The sequence below is a fragment of the Phascolarctos cinereus genome, unplaced genomic scaffold (genome assembly GCF_003287225.1).
Source record: "Phascolarctos cinereus isolate Bilbo 61053 unplaced genomic scaffold, phaCin_HiC Scaffold_7;HRSCAF=346, whole genome shotgun sequence".
NCBI lineage: Eukaryota > Metazoa > Chordata > Mammalia > Diprotodontia > Phascolarctidae > Phascolarctos > Phascolarctos cinereus.
The window spans coordinates 80,101,985-80,128,474 of record NW_027556180.1 but is presented as its reverse complement, the minus strand read 5'-3'; the positions used below and the strand labels follow the sequence as shown (position 1 = coordinate 80,128,474).

Here is a 26,490-nt window from a genome sequence, read left to right as displayed (position 1 = left end):
GTGTCTTCCTCAACCCCACCTCCACCATTTACCAGATGTAGAACATTGGACAAATTACTTAACTTCCAGGCTTCATTTGTCTCATCTGTCAAACATGAAAAAATGATGCTTAATCTGCCTGAAAGCCAAAGGCCTGAATCAGATCTTGCACTGAGTTTTCTTCCATCTCTGAGTTTTGTGAGTTTAACCACATCACCTGGTAGTGGAGTGGAAAGAATGTTAGATTACGGGCGGGAGCCCTGCATTCAAATTGTGACCCCAACACTAGTTGTCTAAAAACAAATCACTTTACCTTTCTGAGCACTGGTTTCTTCATTTACAAACTGTGGGTGATAATATTTTTATTATCTATGTCACTGGCTTTCTAATAAGTAAAATAATTGATAAACTTTGAAGCATTATAGAAATGTAAGCCACCACCATCATTATCATTATATTATGGTGATGATTACTGGAAAGATCAATGGACTGATTGACAGAAGAATTTTTATTTTGGCCCTGATTTTGCTAGTAATTGAAGGAGTTTTGTGATAAGATTTTGGCCATAGAATTTATTTCTTCATCTTTAAAAGAAAGATACTCTCACCACAAGACATTACAAGGTAATCACTTACCTCCTCTGAGCCTCAATTTCACCATTTATAAAATGAAAGGGTTGGACTAGATTATTCTAAAGTACTTTCCAGGGGCAGCTAGGTTGCACAGTGGTTAGAGCACCAGCCCTGTAGTCAGGAGGACCTGAGTTCAAATGTGGCCTCAGACACATACACTCACTAGCTGTGTGACTCTGGGCAAGTCATTTAACCCCAACTGCCTCACCAAAAAAAATAAAATTAAAAAAAGAATAAAGTACCTTGTAGCTCTAGATTTATATTCCTAAGACTGAAGACTATTTCTCAGGTTCACAGGTCAGAGTGCCCAAAGTTTGTGTTTAGACAATCTGCCAATTTGGGAAATAATTTCTGCCAAGCTAGTCCAGTACTACGAATATTATAAACATTAATGAAAAGAAGAACTTATCTCAGCAGGATCTCCAAGAATATGAGATCATGCAGCATTCCTGAAATATTCTGATGCCTTCAGAAGATGCTATATTATTAAAAAGAATTGAGTTTTTCTATGAAATCCATTAGAATCAAAGCCACTCATACATCTCAAAGTTCATATCTCTATAGCATGGTACAGGATACAAAGGACTTTCTTCACAGAAATTCCTCATTTCTAGAAAAGAGTGCTTGGCAGCAGGTAGTAATCATATGCCAGGTAGCACACTTTAGAAGGAAGAGACATTGGGGCAGCTAGGTGGCTCAGGGGATAGAGCACTGGCCCTGAAGTCAGGAGTACCTGAGTTCAAATCTGGCCTCAGACCAAACACTTGGCACTTACTAGCTGGGTCACCCTGGGCAAGTCACTTAACCCTAATTGCCTAAAAAAAAAAAGAAGAAGAAGAAGGGAAGAGACATTGATAAGATGCCCTGTACCCTCAGAAAGGTGATCAGGATGATGACAGGGCTTGAAGCCATGCCACAGGTGGAACGGTTGAAAGAACTAGGGTTATTGGGCCCAGAGAAAATTAAGTGGGGAAATGATAGCTGGCTTCAATTACTTAAAGGATTTGTCATATGGAAAAGGGATTAGACTTATTTTTGCTAGGCCCTTGAGAACAGAATTACAAGACATTACAAGGAGGCAGATTTTTGGCTCAATATATGAAGAAACACTAAGAATCTAAGCTGCCTAAATATGGACTGTCACTAATGAGAGAAGTTGTCTTCCTCATTCAGAGGAAAGAATACTGCATGTATAATCAGAAGACCGATTTCAATTCAGATTCTTCTATTTATTATCTGTGTGACCTTACCCTACTTGGATCTTATAAAATGAATTGGAATGGGCTAGATCAGAGGTTCCTAAAGTGGATGACACTGTCCCCTGGGGGGTGCTAGAATGATCCAGGGGGACAGTAGTAGCCTCAGAGGCAATTGGGGCATATCAAATAAAAAATGGGGTGATGGAAGCATAACGAAAGGAGAGAAGAAATTTTTGAAAAATTGTTCATACTTTTTTCATCCATTGTGTCACAGAGTTAAAATCATAGAAATTACATTATTTTCCAAATAAACACACAAAATGCAAGTTATAACCGATCAGTGGTCAAATCTGCTGACAGGTCTTAACAAGCAAGTGTTGGCAGGCAAGCATGTTGTGCATTGGTGGGAAGTTCAGCATGCATTGGCAAGAATATGCATGTACGATGACTGGTTTACAATTCGATACTATGTGGTTACATGATACAATACTGCATCATCAAAATTTCAATGCAGGAAAAAAAATAAATTTATAATAAATCATTAAATTTAAGATGCATCATTTTAAAAATATAGTTTTTGAAATGATGCAGATTTCAAAAAAAAAAACTGTTAAAGGGTTAAAGAAAGTAGATTTCCAGGGGGAGTGGGGGGGCACTGAGTAATTATTTTTTTAAAGGGGGCAGTAGGCCAAATAAGTTTGGTAACCTCTGGGCTAGGTGATCTCTAAGGTTACCCAAATGGTGAATGAGAAATGGGAAGTAAGTTCCCTATCACTGAAAATGTCCAAGTAAAGGCTGGAAGATTTGACCCTATGTGATGAATTTTGGACATGGAATTAATTATTTTGACAGCAATTTGGACTAGATTGCCAACTCCAAAATTTTATGATTTTTTTAAAAAGTGCAATGGTTGTTATCCCTATCGTACATATAAGGAATCTGAGGATGAGAGGAATTAAATGATCTGTGCTCATTTGTACTCAGTCAGAGCTAGAATTTGGATCCTCCTGCCAAATCCAATTCTATTTCCAGTGAACCATACCATCTCCCTGGGTTATAAATAAGTGTTAAAAAATAAGAGGCCCAGAGAGGTTAATCAAATCGTCTAGAAATACTCAGTAAGGTCGTGGCAGAATCAGGTCTAGAAGCCAGGTTTCCTGATTTCCCCATTTAATACCCTTTGCACTAGACCAGCTGCCCCATTAAATAAGTGAGCCATTAGCTGGGCTGTGTTCATTTCTGTGTGAGTGTGTGTGTGTGTGTGTGTGTGTGTGTGTGTTCTTGTTGGTATTGTTAGGGAGAGATGTTCTTTGTAATTTGTCATGATGGAATTTTGACTGCATAATTAATACTTCTGCCTTTTCCTTTTGGTTTGGTTTTCATGAGTACCTTGAAGAGTATGAATTAAACATAGCTACTAAAGTTTATGATATGAGGAATTGAAGGAAGCTTGGATGAATAACAACAACCAGCATGTACATAGTGTTTTTCAAGTTTCAAAGTGTTTTACATATATTATAGGCATATCTTGTTTTATCATACTTTGCTCTATTGTGCTTTGCAGATATTACAGTATTTTTACAAATTGAAGGTTTGTGCCAACCCTGCATCTAGCAAGTCTATTGACGCCATTTTTCCAACAGCTTGTGCTCATATATCTCTGTGTCACGTGTTCAAACTTCTTTGTTATCATTATATCTGTTATAATGATCTGTGGTGAGTGATCTTTGATGTTACTATTGTAATTGTTTTGGGGGGCCATGAATTTCACCCGTATATGAAGGCAAACTTAACTGATAAATGTTTTATGTGTTCTGACTGCTCTACCTACGAACCATCCCTGTCTCTTTCCCTCTCCTCTGACCTCCCTATTCCCTGAGACACAACAATGTTGAAATTAGGCCAATTAATAACCCTACAATGGTCTTTAAGTGTTCAAGTGGAAGGAAGAGTCAATCGATCTGGCAAACTTCATTGTTGTCTTATTTTAAGAAATCACCACAGCCACCCCAACCTTCAGCAGCCACTGCCCTGATCAGTCAGCAGCCCTCAATATGGAGGCAAGACCCTTCAGCAGCAAAATAGATTGTGACTTACTAAAGACTCAGATGATAGTTAGCATTTTTTAGTCATAAAGTATTTTTTAATTAAAGTAGATACATTGGGTTTTTTTAGATATAATACTATCATATACTTAATAGACTACAGTGTAGTGTACATGTAACTTTTATACGCGCTGGGAAATCAGAAAATTCATGTGACTGGCTTCATTGTGATATTTGCTTTATTGAAGTGGCCTGGAGCCAAAAACTCACAATATCTTTGAGGTGTGCCTCTATCTCACTTAAGCCTTACAACCATCACCCAAGTTAATATGGGCATTATTATGGTAATTTTATAAATGAGAGAATGGAGGTTCTCAGAAGTAATCACGGCCTCCCTAGGCGCAAACAGCTAACAAGTGACCCCAAATCCAGTTGTCTATCCACTGCACAACCCAGTAGCCCTGGCTAGTGACTTCAGAGCGGTGTTGTGGCAAAAGGCATACATTCGATATGGGTTTTACAACACCACTGGCATGATTACCTAAAACAATCTCCTCTGTGGGAAACATGGCCCAGAGATGAAAGGGCATAGATGATACAGTTCCCTGGAGGAATGTGTATCTTCAAAGGAAGAGAGCAGACAGGCTATGCTCATCTTAAAATGGGCAGGTAAATTAACGCCAGGGAAAGGAAGAAAATTATTTGTTGCATAGCCATGGGAAAACAGAATTATCTCCTAAGGAAACGGCAAAGGGGAGCAGAGGTGAATTACAGCGGGAGTGAATGTATAGTGCTTTGCAGTTTACAAAGTCCTTTCCTCAACAGCAACTCTGTGAGATAGGTAACGTAAGTATCATCCCCATCTTATGGATGAAGAAACCAAGACTGAGAAAGCGTAAGAGGTTTGACCAAGGCCTCACAACTACTGTGGCAAAGTTGAGCTCCAAAACTGAGTCTAATTGACTCCACTGTCTATGAAGAAACATTACCAGCCAAGGATTGAAGCAGGGAATTTCAGAATTTGTCTTGCACTCTAGCTGGAAATCAAGATTGCCCAGCAAAGAAAGCACATGGAGGCACAGGGAGGTAAGGTGACAGTGGCTGCCTTCCAGATATCATTTTTGGGTCAGTGCCCGAGCTGATTTGATTTCTACACCCAAGAAACTGATTGCTTCACAATGATTGCATCAAAGTGAAGAAAGGTTGGGAAATGTCCAATCACACTGAGTATAAATCAGATTCCAGGCATTTAAGACTGCACATTCATGAAGAGTCAATTAACACACCTGCTTTGGTTTTAGGGCAAAGCAACATTTTAAAAAAGTTGTTTGCTTTAGGTGTTTATACTTTGAGGATATTTTTTTCTTTTTCCTCACTGAATGGCTCAGCAATAAATCACCACTTCCTCTTTAGTCAACAATAGGGCAACTGAGTCACCATTTGCATTATAGTTCTATTTTCTTATTTGCTCTGCTTGCCTACCCCATGCCATTTTTAGATCTGGGAGAAAACAGTAACTGGTATGCGTCCATCCCATCCTCCACAAGAACTGGGCACTGGACTTAGCTGCATGTAGGCTAGATATTTCCCTCTGTCTAGTGTAAGCAGGTGAGAAATAGAGAAGCAATGAAGTAGTGGTCCCACATTTCTCCCCCACTTTTGAACTGGACTCTAGGCCTCTCTGTGTGCATTAAGAGGTGATGTCTTGGGAGTAATGCAGTCATTAGAGACATGGGGAGAAAAAGTCAAAAGTCTCTAAGAGACCTCATCTCACCTCTATCAGCCCTTGTTCATATGAGAGAAATAAATTCCTACAACAAATTCAGTAAACATTTACCACAAAACAAGGCTTTGGTATATTGATTGCTGGATATCTGCTTTGTCCTACTCTTTCCAAATTAGCTCAGATTTACAGCACTTCTCTGCATATACCCTGAGCTAACTATATCATCCTTCCAGTGCTTCAGGGTCAAAGGAAGGAGAAAAGCAGAAATCTGTATCAGAGTATCTTGGAGGAAAGCTTTCACTATCATTTTGAAAATTTCTCTTTTATGCATTTTTTTTCCTCCTGGTCGGCTTTCCACAGCCCTATTTTTAGAGCTCCTGTCTCAGAATATAGATGTGTCCATATTCTCCTGCTGTCTGACCTTTGTTCTATCTCCTACTTTGGTTAGAATAAAACCTAAGGCTGAAAGTAGGGTTGGCCCAAGGCAAAACAGGCTAGTGCCATCATGGTACCTTCCAGCAGACCTAGAAAACATCTGCTCACAAGCTAAGCTTCAATAGCCAAGCTATAATAAAGAAAAACAACAGATGATTTAAAGAGAAAATTTAATTGATGCCTAATGAATGATGTTATAAAGTTCTCAGTATTAGGAAAGAGCACAGGAATAGAAGTCAGGAGTCCTAGGTTCAAAACCTGCCTCTGACTTGGCTATGTGATCTTGGGCAAGTCACTTAAGCCTCTAAGGGCCTCAATTTCCTCATCTATAAAAAATGGAAATATGATTACCCTTTGAAGTACCTCACAGAGTTATTGTGAGAATCACATGAGACAGGATAGGGAAGGAACCTATGATTTTATTGTTATAAGGTGAGGAAATACCTCCACCAATGTAGGTCTGTCTGTACCTTTGCTTCAACACACAGTTTTGAAGGGTTGCCCCTAGAGCATGGAGAGGTTAAATTACTTGGCCAGGATCACACAGCCTTTAGACTTTAACCCATATGAAGCTAGCTTTCTATCTACTACCCCCTCCTACTACATCTCAGAGGAGGTAATAAGCAAGATCTTTTGTGAACCTTAAGAGTGTATATATACATATCATCACACATATACACACATATGCATTTTTGTCATTGTGCCTGACTTGTGCTTTAGTGCAGTAAACACCTTCCACAATGCAGATGAGCAACTCTCTGCAGCTGTAGTCTTAGGAAATATCTGGGCCACTGAGTGATTAAGAAACTTCTCCAGGGCCCTACAGTCAGTATGTGTCAAAGACTTAATTTGAACCTACATCTTCCTGACCTATAGAGTCAGTTTTTCATCCCCTACATTTCCCTGCCTTTTATATATATTTATGGGCATGTATGTATGTGTGCAAAATGTAGAAACAAAGGCAGGGGGAAAAGGACATAAAAGTTGCATAATACCCAGTGCTAAATATAATGAGGCTGATAATGATGAAAAAAAAAGCTTTTTAGCTAGCTATGTTGGAGGGAGGAGGAAGATGAAAGAAGAGATGGATGAGCTGATAAGAGATAGTTGAGTGAAAGTAAAACTACACAATTCTTATTTTAATTCCATTTTCTCTTCCAAAGTGAATGATCTTTGGACTGGAGAGAATATACTATTGAGTTGACAAAGAGATGAGGGAGGAGAGTAGGTAAGAGAGAACCTAGTTTTTCTTGTTAGCTTCAAGTCACCATACCCATACAGACTTTAGGTTACTGAAAATACTGGTAGATGTCATTTGTAAACCACTATTCAAGACCTTTTAAAAAAACATGGAGAACAGGAGAGGCTGCAAAATCAAAGCAAAATTTTCAATTTTCAAAAAAAAAAAGGTGGATAGAATATCACACTATTGATCAGTGCATTGATTTCATTCTAGCAAAATTCTAGTGTAGCAGGAGTTCTTTGTGTGCCCTTCCTCCCCACACCACACCCCCCCCCTTTCTTCAAGATCATGCTCAGTCATCATACTTGGTGACTACTTGGGAGCTTGCTGGGAAAGCTGGGGGGAAGGAAGTTTCTGACTCATTACTAGGTCAAGCCCTCATGATTGAAATCATCTCTGGATTGGGTCCTCATAATTTGCTACTGGTACAAAACTCTGTGGATTTACTAAAGGGGCAATTCACCTTTTGGTCGTTTCTCTTCCTTCTGTCTGGAAAGCCTGAGGATGATTCTCTGAGATATCTGGAGAATAGGATTGTTAAATGCTCTTCTCCCTTACCCTCAATCTCAAGCCACAAGCATATGTCCTGCCTAAGTAAGCTTATATCTGAGTTGGGGGCTACCTCCTTTTATGCCTTCTTTTGGGGGTATAGGACCTTGTGAAAACTCAAAAACACCTAGACACCTGTAGTTACAGCGGCAAGGTGACAGCAGTGACAGTCACAGATTGTTGTTGCTGTTTGTCCTTCATCCTCAAGGAAGACCATGGCATCAGCAAGATGCCATGACTTGCAAGTGAATCGGATTAAAGTGCAGGAGGGCTGTGCAAAGTCACCAGCCTCACTCTCTTCTCCAGAGCCATCTGGGTCCAATGGCAAGCTATAAATAAGGATGAGTGCAGATAGCACCCAACATGCCCCCAAAGGGGAGTGACTGTCTTGGGCAATTTGACTACCTGCAGGAAAGAATGTCTAAGGATCATCTGGGGTGGACTGGCTCCAAGGGAAGAGGCAGCATTCAAAGAGGCAAATCAAGTTTGGCTCTTTGATCAGACAATGCAAGTTGAAGAGGCAAAATGTGAAGTGGCTGAGTGAATCTGGATGAATTATTCCACGTCTCAAGGAACTTTGAATGTTGGCCTCCCAGATGACTGTGATCGTAGTAATGAGTAAGATACTGAATTCTGTTATGATCAGTCTGTGTGGCACACTATGATTCTCTTATGCTTACCATAGCTTTATATAAGTGGCAATAAATCACCTCCTCTGCATGATTCATATTCGTACACTGAGTACTTCTTTTATTTTTCCCCTGTTTGGGGGAACCCTAAACTAAAGATGAAAATAGAATTGTCCCAAGAGTAGCTAAGGTGAGGATGACAAGCCAGTGAATATGAAAGTAGGGAGCCCAATACCCCAAGGAGAGGTCAGTCTCTCCTAGAACTGAACCTAGGTAAACCACAAAGGCAGATAAAGGATAGGAAGTGCAACATATTGCTGGCCCTGAAATCCCAGCTAAGTTGTTGCATCTAGCCACTGTTAGACTAAAACCCAGTATTCAAAGGGATGGTTTGTGAGAATTAAGAAAGGAAAATAGTGGTCACTAAGGACCAGCATGGCTTTATCAAGAATGGCTTCCTAAACTCATTTCACATTCTGACAGGATTATTAGATTGGTATATCAAGGGGATGCTATAAATAAGGTGCACATGTATTTCTCTTAGTGTCTCAGTTATCTAGGAAGCTCCAAAGGCTACAGAAAAGGCACTGACCTTCATTGGCAGAGGGTTCTCTCTACCACCCAGGAGTTCTCCATACCAATGAAATCACATGTCCAGTCTCTATTTCAATATTTAGATTTTAGTGAGACATTTGACCAAATCCCTCCTCCTTTGAACAAGTTAGATAAATTGGGTTAGATGACAGTACAGTTAGGTAAATTTAGAACTGGGTAAATGGACTGACCCAAACAGTAGGCACTAGTGGGTCAGTGTCACCTTGGAAAGAAATCTCCAGTGGCATTTCCAAGAGATCTGTCCTTGGCTGTATGCCCTTTGATATTTCATCAGTGAACTTAATAACATTTTTATCAAATCTACAGATAACACAAAGCAGGGAGGTTAATTCTTATATGATAAAACCTGACAGAGATAAATGTCAAGTTCTATACTTAGGTTCAAAAAATCAATCTCATAAGTACAGAGAAGAAATATGACTAGACAATAGTTCATGAAGATAAAAAAAATCTTATATTTTTAGTCACCAGCAAGTCATTTGCAAAAGTGTGAACATGGTAGCCAAAAAAACCCTCAATATTATTTTGGTTAGACCTTATTAAGAGAAGTATCATGACCAGAACAACAGAGTTGATATTCTCATGTGCTCCTTCAAGGTTATATCAATAGTTCTATGTTTAGTTTGGGGTGCCATGTTGTTGGATGCACATTGACAAATTGGAGTATATTCAAAGGAGGACAACCAGACTAGAAAATGGACTGAAGACCATTCTGTGTGAGAATCTGTCAAAGGAGCTAAGGATGTTTATCTTGGACTAGAGAAGCTTAGGGGGTCATAATAGCTATCTTTAAGTCATTTAGAAGATGGTTAGCTTTTTTTTTTATTATCCCAGAAGGCAGAACTAGAAACAAAGAATAGAAGTTGCAGACAGGTGAATTTTGGTTCAGTGTAAGGAAGAGTTTCCTAATAGTAAGAGAGCTGTTCCAAAGCACAATGCACTCCCTCAGAAAGTATTGAGATACCCCTCCCAATAGATTTTCAATAACAGGGTGAATGGCCAGTTGTTTAGGATGTTGTAGAATGAAGTCCTATTCAGATACAGGTTCCCTTCAACTCTATGTTTTTTAAACAAACAAAAAAAGACTTAAAAAATTTTCCCCATAACTTTTAAAATGTGATTTGTTTTGGGAGAGGGGAAAGAGACAGGACCTATGATCCCATTGGTATATGGAACTCCCAATTGAATCAACTCTTTCTACCACAGCAGGTTGGTATTCCCCTACAACTTAGAGTCTTACAGAGTTTCCCAAAGTATTGAGGTTAAGTGACTTGCCCAGGGTCACACAGCTAGTAAATGTCAAAGGTGGGACTTGAACTCAGTTGTCTTGACCTTGAGGCCAGCTTTCAATCCATTATGCCATGTTACTTCTTATGATGTGTTGTAGACATAACATTACAGAAACAGATCTATTTTGCAAAGAAAGGTTACCTCTAGGTATAATGAATGAATTGTGTTGAATGAACTGTTTGGAAAACTAAGGTGGTTTTTTTTCCTCTCATAGCCCTTCCTAGTTCCTAGCATGCAAATAGTTTTTCTTTGCAAGGGTGAACAGTAGTTGCTTGTTAAACAGCCAAATGTGTGAAAAGCTAAGGTGGCTTCATGACACACTGAAGTTTTTAATCCTACCTCTAAATAATAAGAATGTCAGCTTGTGCCTAAGAGTCTCAGAAAACCAACAGAAAACAACTACTATTCAGCAGAATTTGGAAGCAGATAGGCCAAAACTGGAATCAAGAGATATACATAGTGACCTCCCACCTCTGAGAAGTGTGCAGAAAGAAAGTGAGACAAACAGAATAACAGACACAGATGGTGACAGAGAGGGATGGAGACAGAAATAGACACAGAAGAAAACACAGAAACAGAGAGAAGAGAGAAAAGGGGAAGTGGAAAGACAAAAAAATAAGGAGGGATACAGAGATAGACACTCTAAGAGAAAGCAGGTAAATGGATACTAGATTGAAGAGTAGACTGAACTGCTCTAGGAACTACTACTCAAGCTGATTAATAGGAAAGGGGAATATAGGGAAATGGTGAGATGAGAAAATAAAAGGGAAGGACAGAAAGGGAGAAGAGGTAGAGGAAGGAAAGGTAAGACAGTAGATAGTAAGTACATAGATGAAAGAGCTGATTATGACATACCTATGGAAAGTTTCCAGGACCAAAATATATAGTATACATTTCCTAGCTGGAGGTCTTAGATGACTATTGTGAGTCATTAGCACCAACATGGCATTTTGTAAATATAATGGCATAAATAGATGTTTCTGACATAAAAAATAATGTCGCAACAAAGTTCACAAGCCCATTTTTTGAAGGTACCCGTGACAAATCTCTTGGCATATTTACAAGAGTCCAACATAGGTTAGTAGTAACATTAGTTTATCAATGTTAGTTATGATGCTCCCAAAACATAAGTAAGCAGTTGTAGGACCCTAGCTGGGTAGGTAGGATGGAAGGAATCTGTGAATACACACCTTCTAAATTGAAAAAACATGTCATAGGGAAATAGTAGCTCCAGAGGAGAATTTATACGAGTGACCATGTTCTGAGAAAGCTTTAAATGTACACTGAGGCCAAAACCAAATGCGGACTGCCTCCTGGGCTGTTGGACTTCAGGAAAATGACAAACTTCAAAGATGTGGCTCCATCAAGGTACCCATCTTGATATGATGTAGTATGCTACAGAACATGTCACAAATCTCTCCCGGTGAGTCAGATGAGTAAATGTACTTACTGTCATAAAGAGACCATTTGCTCCCTGCTTACTGGCAAGATTAGGGCCCAAGAAATTATTGCTTTGCACACAGAATTAGACTGAGTCACCATGTATCTGCCATTGATCCATTGATCTGCCATTGAGCTGCTTGTCAGCATCTCGCATAACTAGAGGCCATCCATTAAGGCTAGTGGCTGTTTTCCCTATGGAAGTCTTGCAGAATCAAGCTATCATCCTTTTGATCATGCAGATGATGTCATCTGTAGTCAATACAAAATACTATTTTAAATCATATTCTTCAGGAAATCCATATGGTAATGGAACAGTGGAGCCTGGAGTAGTGGAGATCAAAGTTCTTTTCTAACATTCTATGATTCTCTGAGTCTAATTATCCCAACCTCTCACAAGCAGAGTTACAATGTCAGAAAGATGCCAGAGATCCTTCCCATCTCCATGACCCAGGAAAACTGTCACTATCCAAGGCATGATTATAGAAAGAGGAGGTTTGTTAACCCTTCCTCCTATCAGTGCCCTTCTTTCCAAGTATTTTCTTCTCCAAGTTCTTTCTACCTTCCCACTTAACACTCAGAAAAAGAGGTGATAATCTCATTCATGAGTGGTGGTCTAAGGAGTGGGCCAAAGAGCTAACTTTGGAGTCAGGAAGTAAGGAAAATTGGATCCAATCTCTACCACACACTGTGTAAATCTTGACCATGTCACCTAACCTTCCACTGTAAAAATTTTAAGTTGGAAAAGAGGCAAAAGAAAGTTCTTCACTGGGAACTCCCTGTTGAAATTCCTGCTCTAGTTTAAAAACAAAAAGTCGAATTCATTCTAAAGGGTAAGTGACTGATAAGGCATACCTTTTATATGATTATTTACCTTTTAATAGTAAAGGGAAAAGCAGGTCAAAGGAATTAATTCTTACAGATACAATTTAAGGAGTAAAAAAGTCTATGGGAGGAAAGGATTGTTGGGTTTGGGGTTTCAATTTTTGTGAGTTTTTTTTTCCTTTGCCTGTTAGTTTTGGTGACCAAAACCACACCTCAAAGGTAAACACCTGCTCTTGAAAATAGGCCTATAAACCTTTTATGTATGGGAATGGTATTACTTAGTGATTTTGAGAAAGGTGATGAAATGGGTAGAGTGCCCAGCATCGAGTCAGGAAGACTCCTCTTCCTGAGTTCAAATCCAGCCTCAGACACTTTCTAGCTGTGTGACCTTGAGCAAGTCCCTTAACCCTATTTGCCTCAGTTTCCTCATCTGTAAAATGAGCTGGAGAAGGAAACAACAAACCACTTCAGTATCTTTGCCAAGAAAACCTTAAAAGAGGTCACAAAGAGTCTAAAATGACTGAAAACAACTCAACAACAACAACAAAAATTTTAAAACCATATTAATATCTTCAATACCTAATCTCAGTAGTTACCCAATGCTCCATTTACCCTGGTGCTGGGTAATCATGACCATCCACAGATAGTTCACTCCCCAGGGATGAATGTGTCTGTTGGAAAGGGTAAAACAGAGAGAAAACTGTACACTTATTCCTTTTACATGCGATATTATCTCTCCTTCTGCCAAGAGTGTTCTTAATACCTTTAAGTAACCTTCACAAGAATCATATTAGCATTTATTAAATCTTTACGTGGATATAACAAAAAGCACCCAATCTGAAACTCAGAACATTGGTTTTTTGTTTGTTTGCTTGTTTGTTTTCTGATTTAAGTCGCAAGGAAAATCACGTAGACTAAAAATGAACATGAAGGCCTACACAGAAAAGTTACACCCAGTGAAAACCTGATGTTATAGGTGTTGGAGGGCACAAATAAAAGTCATCTCATAGGATATCTGCTGTGACTAGGAGGGGAAATAATGGGGAGAGATAAGTGGGGAGACATGATATAGTCCAGAAGATTATGATGACATGCTTATATGTATATATATATGGAAACATACATAGTCCAGCCGCTTCTTAAACTTTCTCCACTCGCGACCGCTTTTCACTTTTTGTCAGTGCTACTCGGCATGGAGTGGCCTGAGGGCATGCACAATGTAAAGTGCACGTACTTTGTGTTCAGAACCAAAGCTGCAGTGAAGTTGCAGGATGCAACATGAGCAAGTGATGCCAGAAACACCTCGGATTCATTACTGGTTTGATTTTTAATTAATTTTTGGTCGTTGTGTGTTCAGTTCTTTTACTGTTGCCAAACTTTTCTTGACCCCATAGGCGGTTGAGACCTGGAGTTTAAGAAGTGCTGAGTTCACTTTCAATGACCTAGTTAGTGATTTATCCAATATCTTTAGTTTCTTCTACCCTCTGGATACCTTCCTTGGGGTCATTTCCTTACTCATGAGTAACTCTAACAGGAAAAATAGATTATGCTCAGTTCAGTTTTTTTTTCTATTTGTTACTAACTGAGAAAAGCTGAAGTTATAGTACATAACTTCAACTAGTCCTCAACATCATTTGGACTCTATCCATTTTGACGTCCTCCCTGATCATTTCCAAATAGGTGCCAGCTTTCACTTTTTTCTTCTCCTTTCCACAACTGTATCCCCAACCCTCACAATTTCATATAAAATTTTAAATAAAAAAAATTTAAATTCTTCCCCCATGCTTAACAGCAAAGCACTTTGCCTCCATCTACACTGAGAAAATGAGGTCATCCAACCTTATCTCCCTTAGTTACCCTCCTCCATTCCTCAAAACTTCTTAGCATCATCAGCCACTATTTCTTCCTTTCTTCTTATCATAAAAGAGGTATTCCTTCATCTCACTATGCATAATTCCTCTACAATAATCTCAGTTCATCTCATCCTGATGGGAGGACCTTGTTGTAGTCATCAGTTCCTTTATTTTAGGAATATTCCATCTCTTCCTGTCTACTAGCTCCTTCACAACTGCCTACTGAGATATTCAGGTCTAATCAAACCTTTAAAAAATTTTTCCTTGACCAGTCAACACCTTCTAGTTACTGTCTCATCCTTCTCCATCTCATTTCTCCTCATCATTGTTAAATTTCTTCAAAAAGGTTGTGGAGGCAGTGGATAGAACCCTGGCCCTGGAGTCAGGAAGATCTGGGTTCAAATCCAGCCTTAAGAACTTATTAGTTCTTATTAGTTCTATGATCCTGGATAAATCATTTAACCTCTTCCTGCCTCCATTTTCTCAAACATAAAATGAGGATGATACAACCCTCACATATTTGTTGTAAGAATTGCCTAAGTGCTTAGGACAATTCCTGATCTGGGGGAAGCACTTAATGAATGCGTGTTCCTTTCTTTCTTAGAAGATCTAAGTCAAACCCTGCCTTAGATATTCACTAGCAGTATGAGCCTGAGCAAGGCAAGTGTCTGAACACTTTCGACTTCAGTATCAATAAAAAATGACTTCAATAATAACACCTACTTCAGATGGTTGTTGTGAAGATCAAATAAAATACTATATATAAAGCACACCAAAATCTTAGAATGCTGTATTAGTGTTAGCTATCATACATGATGCCCAAACTTCTTATCTCCTCTTTCACATATCCTTGAAATCTGGCATCCACCTTCCCTGACCAACCCCCCCCATCACTCTACTCAAAATGTTTTCTCAAAGGTCATCAGATAATCCCTAATGACCACATCAATGACCTTTTGCACTCTTCTTTATTGTCTTTGATCTTTCTCCACATTAGTACACTGTTGGCTTACCTGCTCTCCCCCTATACACACCTTTTTTATTAGATGTTCTCTCTCAGTTTCAAAGACCCTAGACTCCTCTTTTCCTTCCCAATTCCTCTCCCTCTTTCTCCACTTCCCTCACTCTTTTACCCTCTTCTCTTCCTCCTCTTCTTGTGTTCTCCTCAAAAACCTTGATATGGGCGCTCCCCAAGAGTCTGTCCTTGGCTCTCTTCTCTTCTTTATATAAATATTGTTCCTTTGATAATCTCACTCATCACAGTGATGGATGATAGGATTTAGAGTTGGAAGGAACCTTAGAGATCATCTTGCCCAACCCTTCCATTTAAAGATGAAGAAGCTGTAGCTCTTCATCTTGCCTAAAGTCACACAATTTTCAGATCACACAGAAGTCAAACTGAGATTCAAACCAAAGCCCTCTGACTTTCAAATCAATGCTTCTTTCCACTACACCAGTAGTTTTCCTAGTAAGGTCTGGGGACCCTAGAAGTCCCTGTGAGGTCAAAACTTTTTTTCCTCATATTAAGATGTTTTAATTTCTAATATGGTAAATATCAGTAGATATGACTCACATGAACAAAAGGTCTTTGGGGGAGATGTCTTCAATCATTTTTTTATAAAAGGGTGTAGAGACCAAAAACTTTGAGAATCATTGTCTTGCTTCATTTCTTTCAGGGAAATGGAAGCCATCTTCAGAGTGGGGGGCAATTAACTTAAAAGGCAGTGGAAAACTGAACTTGCTGGCACAATAAACTTGGTTATCCCTTCACAAATGTCCTTTGTTAAACAGTAAGGGTTAAAAGCTGCTTAGAGCTGATGTACTAAGAAGTTATAGCCGACAAAGAGGAAAATAGTAGAGATCCAAAGAAGTCTAGGGTCATTTAGAGCTAATAAAAACAGATCTACACCCTTCAATAAGGTCCTCACTATATTACAGAACAGTTTAACAAGTGATCTTTATAATTATGACCATGGGTCACACAAAAATCAGTCAATTATGTTCATATTCTCAGTTCATTAAGACAGGTAAACTGTACAGAAAAAATGAAAAAGTTTTGGTCTTTAAAAACCAAAATTTCAGTAACCTGAAACCTTTTTCTAAATATAAAACACTTCATTCTTTGATGCCAGAGAAACAAAACATATACTAGGGGTGAAGAACATGTGGCCTCGAGGCCACATGTGACCCTGCTGGTCCTGAAGTGCAGCTCTTTGACAGAATTGAATTTGGTCAAAGGACCACACTTGAGGACCTACAGGCCTACATGTAGCTTCAAGGCCACAAGTTCCCCATCCTTGAATATTGTCTATCACCTCCTTCTGTCAATTCAAATATTAACAAGAATCCCCATGCCTAGATCAATTTATACAATTAGCTTATAAATTAATGCTATGATTTTAAAAAATAAACTTACAGTTTACAAATAAATTCTGATAAAAATTACTCCATTACTATGACATTTCAAAAACTTATAGCAAACATTTGGTTTTTCATTTCTGGCTCTTTAGCATGACAACTTAGCTTTATGAGGTTCATATATAGTTAGGGATCTCAGGGGTCATGTAATCCAACCCTCTCATTTTGTAACTGAGGTCCACTGAGGTTAAACGTCTTACCCAAGATCATACAGTTAGCTATTCTGATTCCAAATCTAGCTTCTTTCCATTCTACTGCACTGCCTCTAAAGGATTGTTTCATTCTGTCCAATTCTAGGCAAGAGTCTTTCCATTTGTCAGAAAAGTTAAATGACTTATCCAAGGTCCTACAACTAGTTAGGGGCAGCAAAATACAAACCTCCTGCCTCTGACTCCTAGCTAGGCAAGCTTTTCCATACCTAGCTCAGTCATGTCTTTGCCTGCAATATTTTCATCTCGCATGTTTAGTAATCTTCAGAAGATATTTCAGGTGAAATTAATTTTTTTCAGACACAACTTCTTAACAAGTTTGGCTTCGTCTGGTCACTAAGGACAAAGCTTTGGGATCAAAGAGTGTCACTCAAATTCTTTTCTAAAGCTATTTCCCTACCAGGCTTCCTTACCTGAGAAGGGGGTATAGCTTCTGACACCACCCCTGTAATTAGAGCTTTTCATGCAATGCTATTCAACTTTCCCTTCTTTCAGGAGACTCCCTTGATTATGAATCAAAGTCCAAGGCTTCATTCCCTTTAGTCATCTGCCTCTGATTTAATTCTTCCTCAAGAGCCCAGCTGGTGATGATTCAATCATGTTGCCTTCCTTATGGCAAACAATACATTTCAGATTTAAGTGGAAGTAGGATACTACCTGCCTTGGTGAAGCAAGCATTGTGAAAAAGGTGCAGAGAATTAAACTGTACACTCCATATTTTTTCTTTATTTAACCCTCCCTTGAAACCACTGGACTATCAGGATATTTTAAGCTTTGTTCTAATCCTCAAATTTGTTTCAAGCCTTCATCTTTCCCTAGTCTATAGTCTTCCACTCCCAATACCTACTAGTTTTTCCTCCTCCCCTTATTTCTGAGGTTGCTGCCTACCTTTGTATCCCTGTTTTATTGTGATGAGTCTTAAAAGGCTGCCATTTCTGATAGACCTTCTCCTTCCCCCTTCATAATAAACCATTTTCTATAAACTCCTTTTCCCCATTTAATCAAACTACCTTTTCTAAGCCTCCCTCCCGCCTCTTCCCCTTCATAATGTGTCAGTTAATCCCTTTCAAATAGTCTTCCTCCTTTAACCACCTCCAGAGCAAATAGCCTCTTACCTCCCACCCCTAAAAGAAATTGCTTCCAACAAATCTCCCCTATCCCCTCAAATAAATAACTTTGCATAATCTGACTCAGTCTAAAATATTGCCTTTCAAAACCTCCACTCATTCTTCCTTCCCTCAAAGGCATGAACTTTCTCCTACCCTTCTTATCTGAGCTTTGAATGATCTCATTGGAACTGCTAATTTTTTTTTTAACTCTCAAAGTAAAAAGACCTGATGTAACCTCGTCAGGTCCCTTTCTGTCCTAGAGGAAAAGTTACAGCATAAAGTATATAATGTCTCACTTGTGCTTCTGTGATTGTTTTTCTTCTAATAAAATGAGAAGGAGGATACACTGAGCCATTCCCAGGCCAAACACATTCTACTGTTTATTACACATATTACATTCTTAAATAAAAATGCGTCACATAACATTTTTTGCATAGATATCTTACAATATACCAATTTAAAAAAGAATTATGAAACAGACCAGTAACAAAAATAAATTTTTTCTTCATTAATAATTTTGTAACATTAACATACCACCATCATATAATACAAATAATATTTTTAAATCTTAAGACTTTTTTACAGCAAAAAAACTTGACAAAGTAATATATTTATATATATATAAAAAGCTTAAAAAAAATAAAATGTCAAAAAAAGGCAGAACTGAGGGCTATAAGACTAGGTACTTCTGTGATATATTATAAATACCAGAGAAGGCCTGAGAGAATGTGACTGTGGGGTTGAGGGGTGGGTCTCTCCAAACATACTTGTTAGACATATCTGGCAAAAGAAATGATATAGTGCAAAAAACAAATTCCTTCAAGCAATATCTTTAAGGGGAAAAAAAAAGAGGATCAGATGTAATTTAAAAGCAAATAAGTTTGTGCGTGGAGGATTGTGGGAGAGAAAGAGGGGGTAGTTTTGATGGTGAAGAGGGAGGGGCTAGGAAAACCACTAAACATATATTTTGCCTTAAGTGTTGATAGGGGAGATCTGGGTGATAATAAGTACTTATTGTTTTGTTTGACCCCTCCTTGGTCATGAAATACAAATGCAGACTTGAAGAAAAAAGAAATTAGGCTGAGACTGTATTCAGATAGCAAATGCATGCTAGAAAAAATAAAGCCAAGTTGAGGACCAGCCCAAAAGCCAGAAAGCCTTCCTGGGTCTATGCGATTGCGATTATTCTACCTCGAGCCCAAAGGCATCACAGTTAAAATGTCCCCTCATTGTGTTCTCCTCCCAGCGTTGACTAGTTTTGATATACTGGCGACTGTAAGCATGCTTTCCCTCCAAAGAAGAAAATAGGCACTGGTGGCTATTCCACTTATAATATTCGCAGCCCAACTGATTTCCTTCGGTGAAAGTACTACACACACACACGCACGTGTGTGAATACCACCCTCAGAATTTAGATGTGGGGCTCATTTTATGGCAGTATACAAAAGCTGGAGTGAAATAAATCGAAGATTTCCAAGCTTACAGTTGGAAAAAACTCGTAAAAACAATTCCAATAAAGAGTGCATCCACCTTCCCTCACAGTCACTGAGAAGCCCTGTTGGGGGAATTGGGTGGGGGACAAAAAAAGCCCCAAAACAACAAAGTCTCTGGTTTGGGATAGTTGGGGTTTGAGGACTTTTAGGCGATTCCTCTGTTTATGGACACCTGCTTCCCGTGGACTACGTCTAGATCTAGCAGTATTAGGATTTGAAGGATCAATATAGTCAATGATAGCTTTTTTGTGATCTTCCAGGAGATCTAGCAAGGGACATTTGAGAGAGAGAATTTAAAAGCAAGAGAAAACCCTGGAGCCTTAGGCTGTTAGCCACGTGGTATTTACAAGCAGGTTATTTTTTGGGTGTTTTTTTTTTCGTTAACGTTGCTTTTGTTGTTTACTCTGACATTTTTTGTTGCTTCCTCAACTCCACGGGCCCTGAAGACCTTTGGAAATAGGACCCAAAGGGTCAGTCTAATCTCTATTCCCAGGTATTTTAAAGTTCAAAATAAGGTATCCCACTACATCTATCCAAGTGAATCACAACCTAGCAGATCTGCTCTCTTGCCCACTATGCATAGCTGTCATGCATAGGAAAAGGACCCAAGAGGTCACTCTAGCCTCCATCCACAATATTTTAAGGTTCAAAACAAGTGATCCCAGCACATCTATCCAAGTGAATCACAACCTTCCAAAACCTGTTCTCCTGCCCCTGTATATGACAGACAGTTACTTCTGGGAAATGCAAGCTTCAGCTGGTGCATTTCAATCAGGTTCTAATTTCTGAAATTTTATTTTATTTTGGCAAAGATCTGGGAGCAGGATAACAGCCAGAAAAGCTGGCTGTCACAGAACAGATATTTTTTTTTAAATGTGTCTGATTTTCTGGGTGGTATAATTAAATGCTTTCTATCCCTATACCTTTTTCCTTCTTTCTTCTCCCTCCTCCCAAAGGGCAAATAGTGGGAAATGGAAATGGTAAATATTACCCATACCATGAACTATTAAGGAGTGACTTCCACAGAGGGGAAAATTTTTCAAAAAATATATTTGAGCCAATAAAAGTAGTTCTCTTGTTTAAATGACATTGGATTAACATCCTTCCTTTTAGCTTAGCTTTTGCAGGGGCATAGCAATATTGATGTCCTTAATATATTGAATACACACATCTAAAGGTCCAATTTATTTTCCCCCTTCGGTGCAAAAACTCCACATGGCTATCCTAAAAGTTGAGCCAAAGTGAAATCCTTCTTTTAAAATCTGCTTTGCCTTCTAGGCTTGTAGAGAATTTTAAAAAGAGGAATCAGTGCAATTAAACATATATATAAGTTTTCACTTATCTCCTCAGAATCAAGCCAACCAAAAAGAGGGAGGAGAAGATGGCGGAGAGGTAGTGAAAGATGAGGGTGAAGGGGGCAGTCTCTAGTAGAATCAAGATGAAGTGATGAAATGGGGAAGATTTAGCATGATCTTTGCTGGGGAAAGTATATCAGGGGTAAAAAGGAAAAGATTTGGTTTATGAGATTCATTTTGAGTCTGGGAATATTTTATAAGATGCTGCTTTGTCATGGAATCCAGACATCTATTTTTCTGGACATAATACCCTTCACTAGCAGGCCAATGGGCTGTGCCCATTAGTCATTCAAGGGGCAGGAGGCTCTGTGGGATTTGTACACAATGAATGAGAGGCTGGTAGCCATGAGCAGCATTATGATTTAGGGGTACCTCATCTTTGACTTCTATTCAAATGGTGGGGGAAAAGACACATAGGCAGAAGAGAAAAAGAATCGTCAATATTTTCCATTCTGCAAAGTTAATTGTGGGCCCCAGAACAAAGTATGGTTTAAAGGTCCGTTATATGAAATAACATGCCAGCACTCTCCTTGCATGGTTGGGATTTCCCAACATGTTAGAAGATACCAATTTAAGCGAAGAAAAGAAAGAAATTGTTGTTCCAACGGGAACAACTCAGAAAATACTGCTCTGAATACCCAATCTTAATTTCCTTCCCTCTCTCATTTAAATGTATATATGTGTGTGTGCATACATATATGCACACACACATATACACATATATACACATAGGCATATATATGCACCAGATCTACATATGTGTGTATGTGAATATGTATGTATATACATATATGTATATATGTATACAGTAACATTAGTTCTTTAAGTAGGCCCTTACAAATCATCCTTGTACCTTTTTACCAGCTGGTAAGAAAGGCATTTTCAGTGGATACTTTGTCTCAATTGTTTCTCCCAAACAATCCCATCTAGTTCCCTGTGTCAATTGGGGCCGGGTTGTAATTCACAGCTGAGGCTTCAGCTTAAAGGAATATAGCTTTAAAGTAACATACATAGCAACTATCAAGTTCTTCAGCAATTCTTATGTTCCAACAAATGAAATCAGGAGTAAGAGAGTGCCACCACCAAGTATCAATGAGCCCAAGCTCTGGGAGGGGTCAAGAACAAATTAACAAAGGGTGTCACTGGTACAAGGAAAGAGAGAGGAATTACCAAAACATTTCAGACATTCTGATGAGTACCAAAGGGCCCTTGTTCTGCCACATTTAAATGAGAACCTGACAAGACCACAAATGACAATAGGAAGTAAATAATTAATGATTACTCTTTATAAAAAAAAAGTTATGGGTGTTATTTTTTTTAAGAGCCTTGCATTGAATTGTCAGTTTAAAATTTAAGTTGCCTTGTAGACCCTTAATAATAGTAGCATTTCAAGAGGCAAGAGCAGCTATCGCTCAGGAGAGGACCCTCATGGATGTCGGCAGCCCAAGGCCTATTACCGCGAGTGACGTGATGTGTCCATGCACTCATGCTGAAGGCCGCAAACAGAAATGAGATTCTAGGGTGTCTACATTTTCATCTAACGCACTGGCTGGATGCGCTGCAGAGGAATACAGCTGAGGTTCAAGTACACTCACACTCCCAGCTATCACCCGGAAAGGATGCTCCACACATTCAAATGCAATCCCATGGAATTCCGGATGGAATGGCCAAAAAAGTATTCAAATGTAGAAGTAGACAACTATAAGATTGTCAGCAAGCAGTGCTCCAGGAATTGTTTCTAACTTGTGTTAAGTTTTACATCTTTGGAATAAAATTAATTTTTTTTTCTTAGAAAATACCCTCCGACTAAGGTTTATATCATTGCCTCCAGCAGATGGGTAGAATTTCTGTGTGTGTGTGTTGATTTTTTTTCTCTGTTGTTGAGTTTTTGTTTTGGTCCACGTCTCAAAAGAAATTCTCTGGGCCAGACCTCAAAATCCCTCCCCCCACCCCCCAAATGTCCAAATGGCAAGCCCACAGCATTTGGCTAAAGAGGCTCATTTACTCACAGTGGAGGCATTTCAACATCTCAACGAAATCCAAAGATCTTAATGACTACTTGTGTTGTTTATGTTTAATTATTATTATTATTGTTATTATTATTTTAAAGAGAGTTCAGTTTTGCATCCCAAATATGTCTGGGGTGGCATTTTAACAGTCAATGAGTCAAAACAGTCAAAAGGAGGGCAGGAGGGTAGCCGGCTGGTATGAAGGAACAGCGACCATTGGTGGACCAAATGACATTTTTGTTTTCTAGATGTGTCTTGAAGGGATGGTCCGAGAATATACAAAATATACAACCTGTCCTAGTGACCACCCCACCTGCTTGCATAGGCCATTTAATGGCCCTAAAGGCAGTCTTTGGAGTTGAGGCCAGTGCCAACTAGCTAGAGATACAGGTATATATAGATATCAATTTCTACGTGTGTGATGAAAAAGTGAGGAATCTAAACCTCCTTTGAGCTCCAAAGGTCAAATTTAGCAATGGGCAGGATTTAGCTTGGAGAATAATTTAGGGGCCTCTGCTAGTACTGGATGCTCTAAGTCCCAGGTCATGCTGGGCCCACTGCCTGAAATGAGCAATACTTCTCTCCCTTAGACAGAAAAACCTCAACACTTCGCATAAACGCCAGCCCTTCATTCCCACAATGGACTCTTAAAGTGTATTTTTCCCCCTTTTAACAAGCAGGATAATGTGAGCTCAGTCGAAATGAGAAAGAAGGATTGACTGATGCTGTGTGAAGGCTCTGGACTTGGGAGGCATCCTCATTTTCCCTCCACTCCTGGACGGAGGGGTATTTTTGGCTTTTTTTTTTGTCAGGTCATAACCCAAAGTTAGGTTAAAGACACAGATGCCTGTTGAGGCTAGAGACATCTATGCTGTAACTGGTTAGTAGGGTCGCAATAATAACACACAACACAATTTGTTGATCACCATGGGCTGAGGCCAGCACGCCCCCAAGGAGGATATAAGAAGTGTGATGTCACATCTGATTGGCCACTTCGAGATTCGGGCATCCAGGTGACGAGATAGTTCTAGAGGTTTTAGTCCATGGAGAAAAGATAAAACATTTAAGCTTCCAAATAAGCTTTTCAAGTTTTCATTAGCAAAATCAGAGAGATTAAAAAGAAAAAATCTAGCTATGGCAATAAGGTGAGGCCAAAGGTATACACTGTGATTTTTTTTTCAAGGGTTTTATTCTCTTGGCCACTTTGTAGTCATGCTAGAAGTTTCCAGAATCCCTAGTGCATATGGTGTGCAAAAAGTAAGAAAAGAAAATTCCTCCTTCACGAAGTCTACACGAATGCAGGCCAGAAAGTGTGAGATGTCATTCCACAGTCTACTGCCGTTAAGGCCATTGGTACGGACTTGAAAAGATCTCAATAGCTCAGTCCTGTGAAGAACCAAAACAGATCAAAAGGTCTGTGAGGAAGTCTGACGCTTTGAATATTGGGATTTTTCTGACACAAAGGACAAATGAACCAAGAGGTTAATTTTGGCTACCAAACTGGGATTTGGTTTTCTAGGTCATTTTTTCCCCCAACCACTTAAAAAGAAGACAAGTTAGTGCTACAAGTATGCAACTTTAAGATGATGTATTCTCCTATCAAGTTGCATTGAGAAGCAAGTTAAATAAGTCCCTCTTACTGCTGCCGTCCACCTGCAGAGAAGTCACATCCATTTTCTTTTAATTCCATTGCCAACAGCAGGATGCAATTCTGAGAGCGCTGAAGTAGGCAGCCTTTCTGCCTTGCTGTGAGTTCACCCGGATTCTTCATCATCTTCTACCATCTGGCTAGGGCAAGGCATAAAGGACAGACGTAGATATCTTGAGTATGGTTGAGTGCATGACTGCGTGTGCGTGTGTGTGTGTGTGTGTATGCGCACACGCACACGTGTGTACACAGAGATTTATATCTGAGAACTCTCTCTCTCTCTTTTTCTCTTCTGCAAGGCAGCAAAGTTCTGACCAAATTCCAGCCCCCTGTCTAAAGATTCTTCCTTTAGACAATAGCCGGTGCCATGGAGCTCCTCTGGTCATTAGTTATTTAGATATGTCTCTTCATGTGGAGGGCAAGGTGGTCAGACCTGGAAAAACACCTAAGAAAATAAGAAACAACACAAAATGAGTGTGCTGTGTGAAAGTGGAGGCCTCCTTCTATCCAGAAGACAAGGATCATTCTCATCTAACAGTAAATAATCTGTGTGTATCATTTACTGGTGAGACCCCAACGTTATAGAACTATGGCCCTAGGATCTCTGATTTGGTTCCATAAAGAATTTTGGAGATCACCAAGAATCAGTAGTAGCAATAATTCTGATGATAATAATAGCTAACATTGATACAGCATTTTAAGACTCACAATACTCCTTTTGCATATATCATCACAATGGATCCTCATAACATCTTTGTGAGGTACGTCTTATTATTACCCCTTAAATCACTTGCCCAGGGTCACATAGAAAATAGGATTTGAGAAGATGTTCCAGACTCCAAGGCCAGTACTCTATCTACTCTCTAACTGCTTTTACAAATGATGGGATTGAGGCCCAGAAAGTTTAGATGATTTGCCCGAAGTGGTACATGTAAGAGCGAGGATACAAACTTAGGTCCTCTTTCTACTACACCAAGACTCCATCATTTTATTTGACTTTGAAAATGTACTTCAAATACATTAAATTTTTGTTTTTGTTTTTTGTTTTAATTTTTTATTTAATTTAATTCATGAAATAAATAAAAATTTAGAAAAAAATTTCCAAAAATTCAATTTTTGAAAATATATTTCAAATACATTCAATTTTTTTTTCAAATAATTCATCCCTCTAACACCACAGGCACTATAAACACAGAATCCACCAGTGGTACCTAAAAAGCCACAGAATATATCCCTGATTATTACCACTCTGATTAACTGTAAAGTAAGCTCTTTTTGCCTCTTTTTCTGCAATTTGTAGTCAGGGGCTGAAGAGTTTCACCAGAATCAGGCTGTTAGAATGAAAGCTGTCACAATGCCTGGCATGAGTAGTTTCCTATTCTCTCATTTGGCCTCCTTTTTGAAAAGGACTCAAGCTTGATAGCTTTCCAGCTTTTGAGAACACTCCCCAAGGCTTTTCTTATCCTGAAGAAGCCCCCCATAGCCAGAAGCACTTAAAAATATATTAACAAGTTATTTACAAATTTTCTCTTTGGGCCGGGGCTTCTCTCCATTTATGCATACACTCACATTCCTCACATTCTTTCTCTGGTCATACATGCAATCACGAAAACATGTAGAAATTAAAGCACAACCATATCCTATAGATAGCAGATATAGATTAATAGCTATATTAACTCTTAAACCTACTTGTCAGTGCAGGTAAGTTTTTAGATAGAGATTTCTTCTTTAATTGAGAAACCGGGGGTTAGTGAGAAAAAAAAAAAGTATATCTCCCTCCAGGAGACCA

The 26,490-nt window shown here is 39.0% G+C and overlaps 1 protein-coding gene across 3 annotated transcripts in view; it reads right to left on the bottom strand.

The window, feature by feature from the left end:
• Window positions 1–18,550: 18,550 nt before the first annotated feature.
• The window catches only part of KLF7 (KLF transcription factor 7), a 102,423-nt gene continuing 94,483 nt past the window's right edge, over window positions 18,551–26,490 (bottom strand). For all 3 annotated transcript variants that reach the window (XM_021008675.2, XM_021008673.2, XM_021008674.2), the window contains exon 4: window positions 18,551–25,146. In XM_021008675.2, coding sequence (XP_020864334.1) covers window positions 25,109–25,146 — 38 coding nt within the window. In that variant the 3' untranslated portion in view covers window positions 18,551–25,108. The remainder of the gene's footprint in view (window positions 25,147–26,490) is intronic.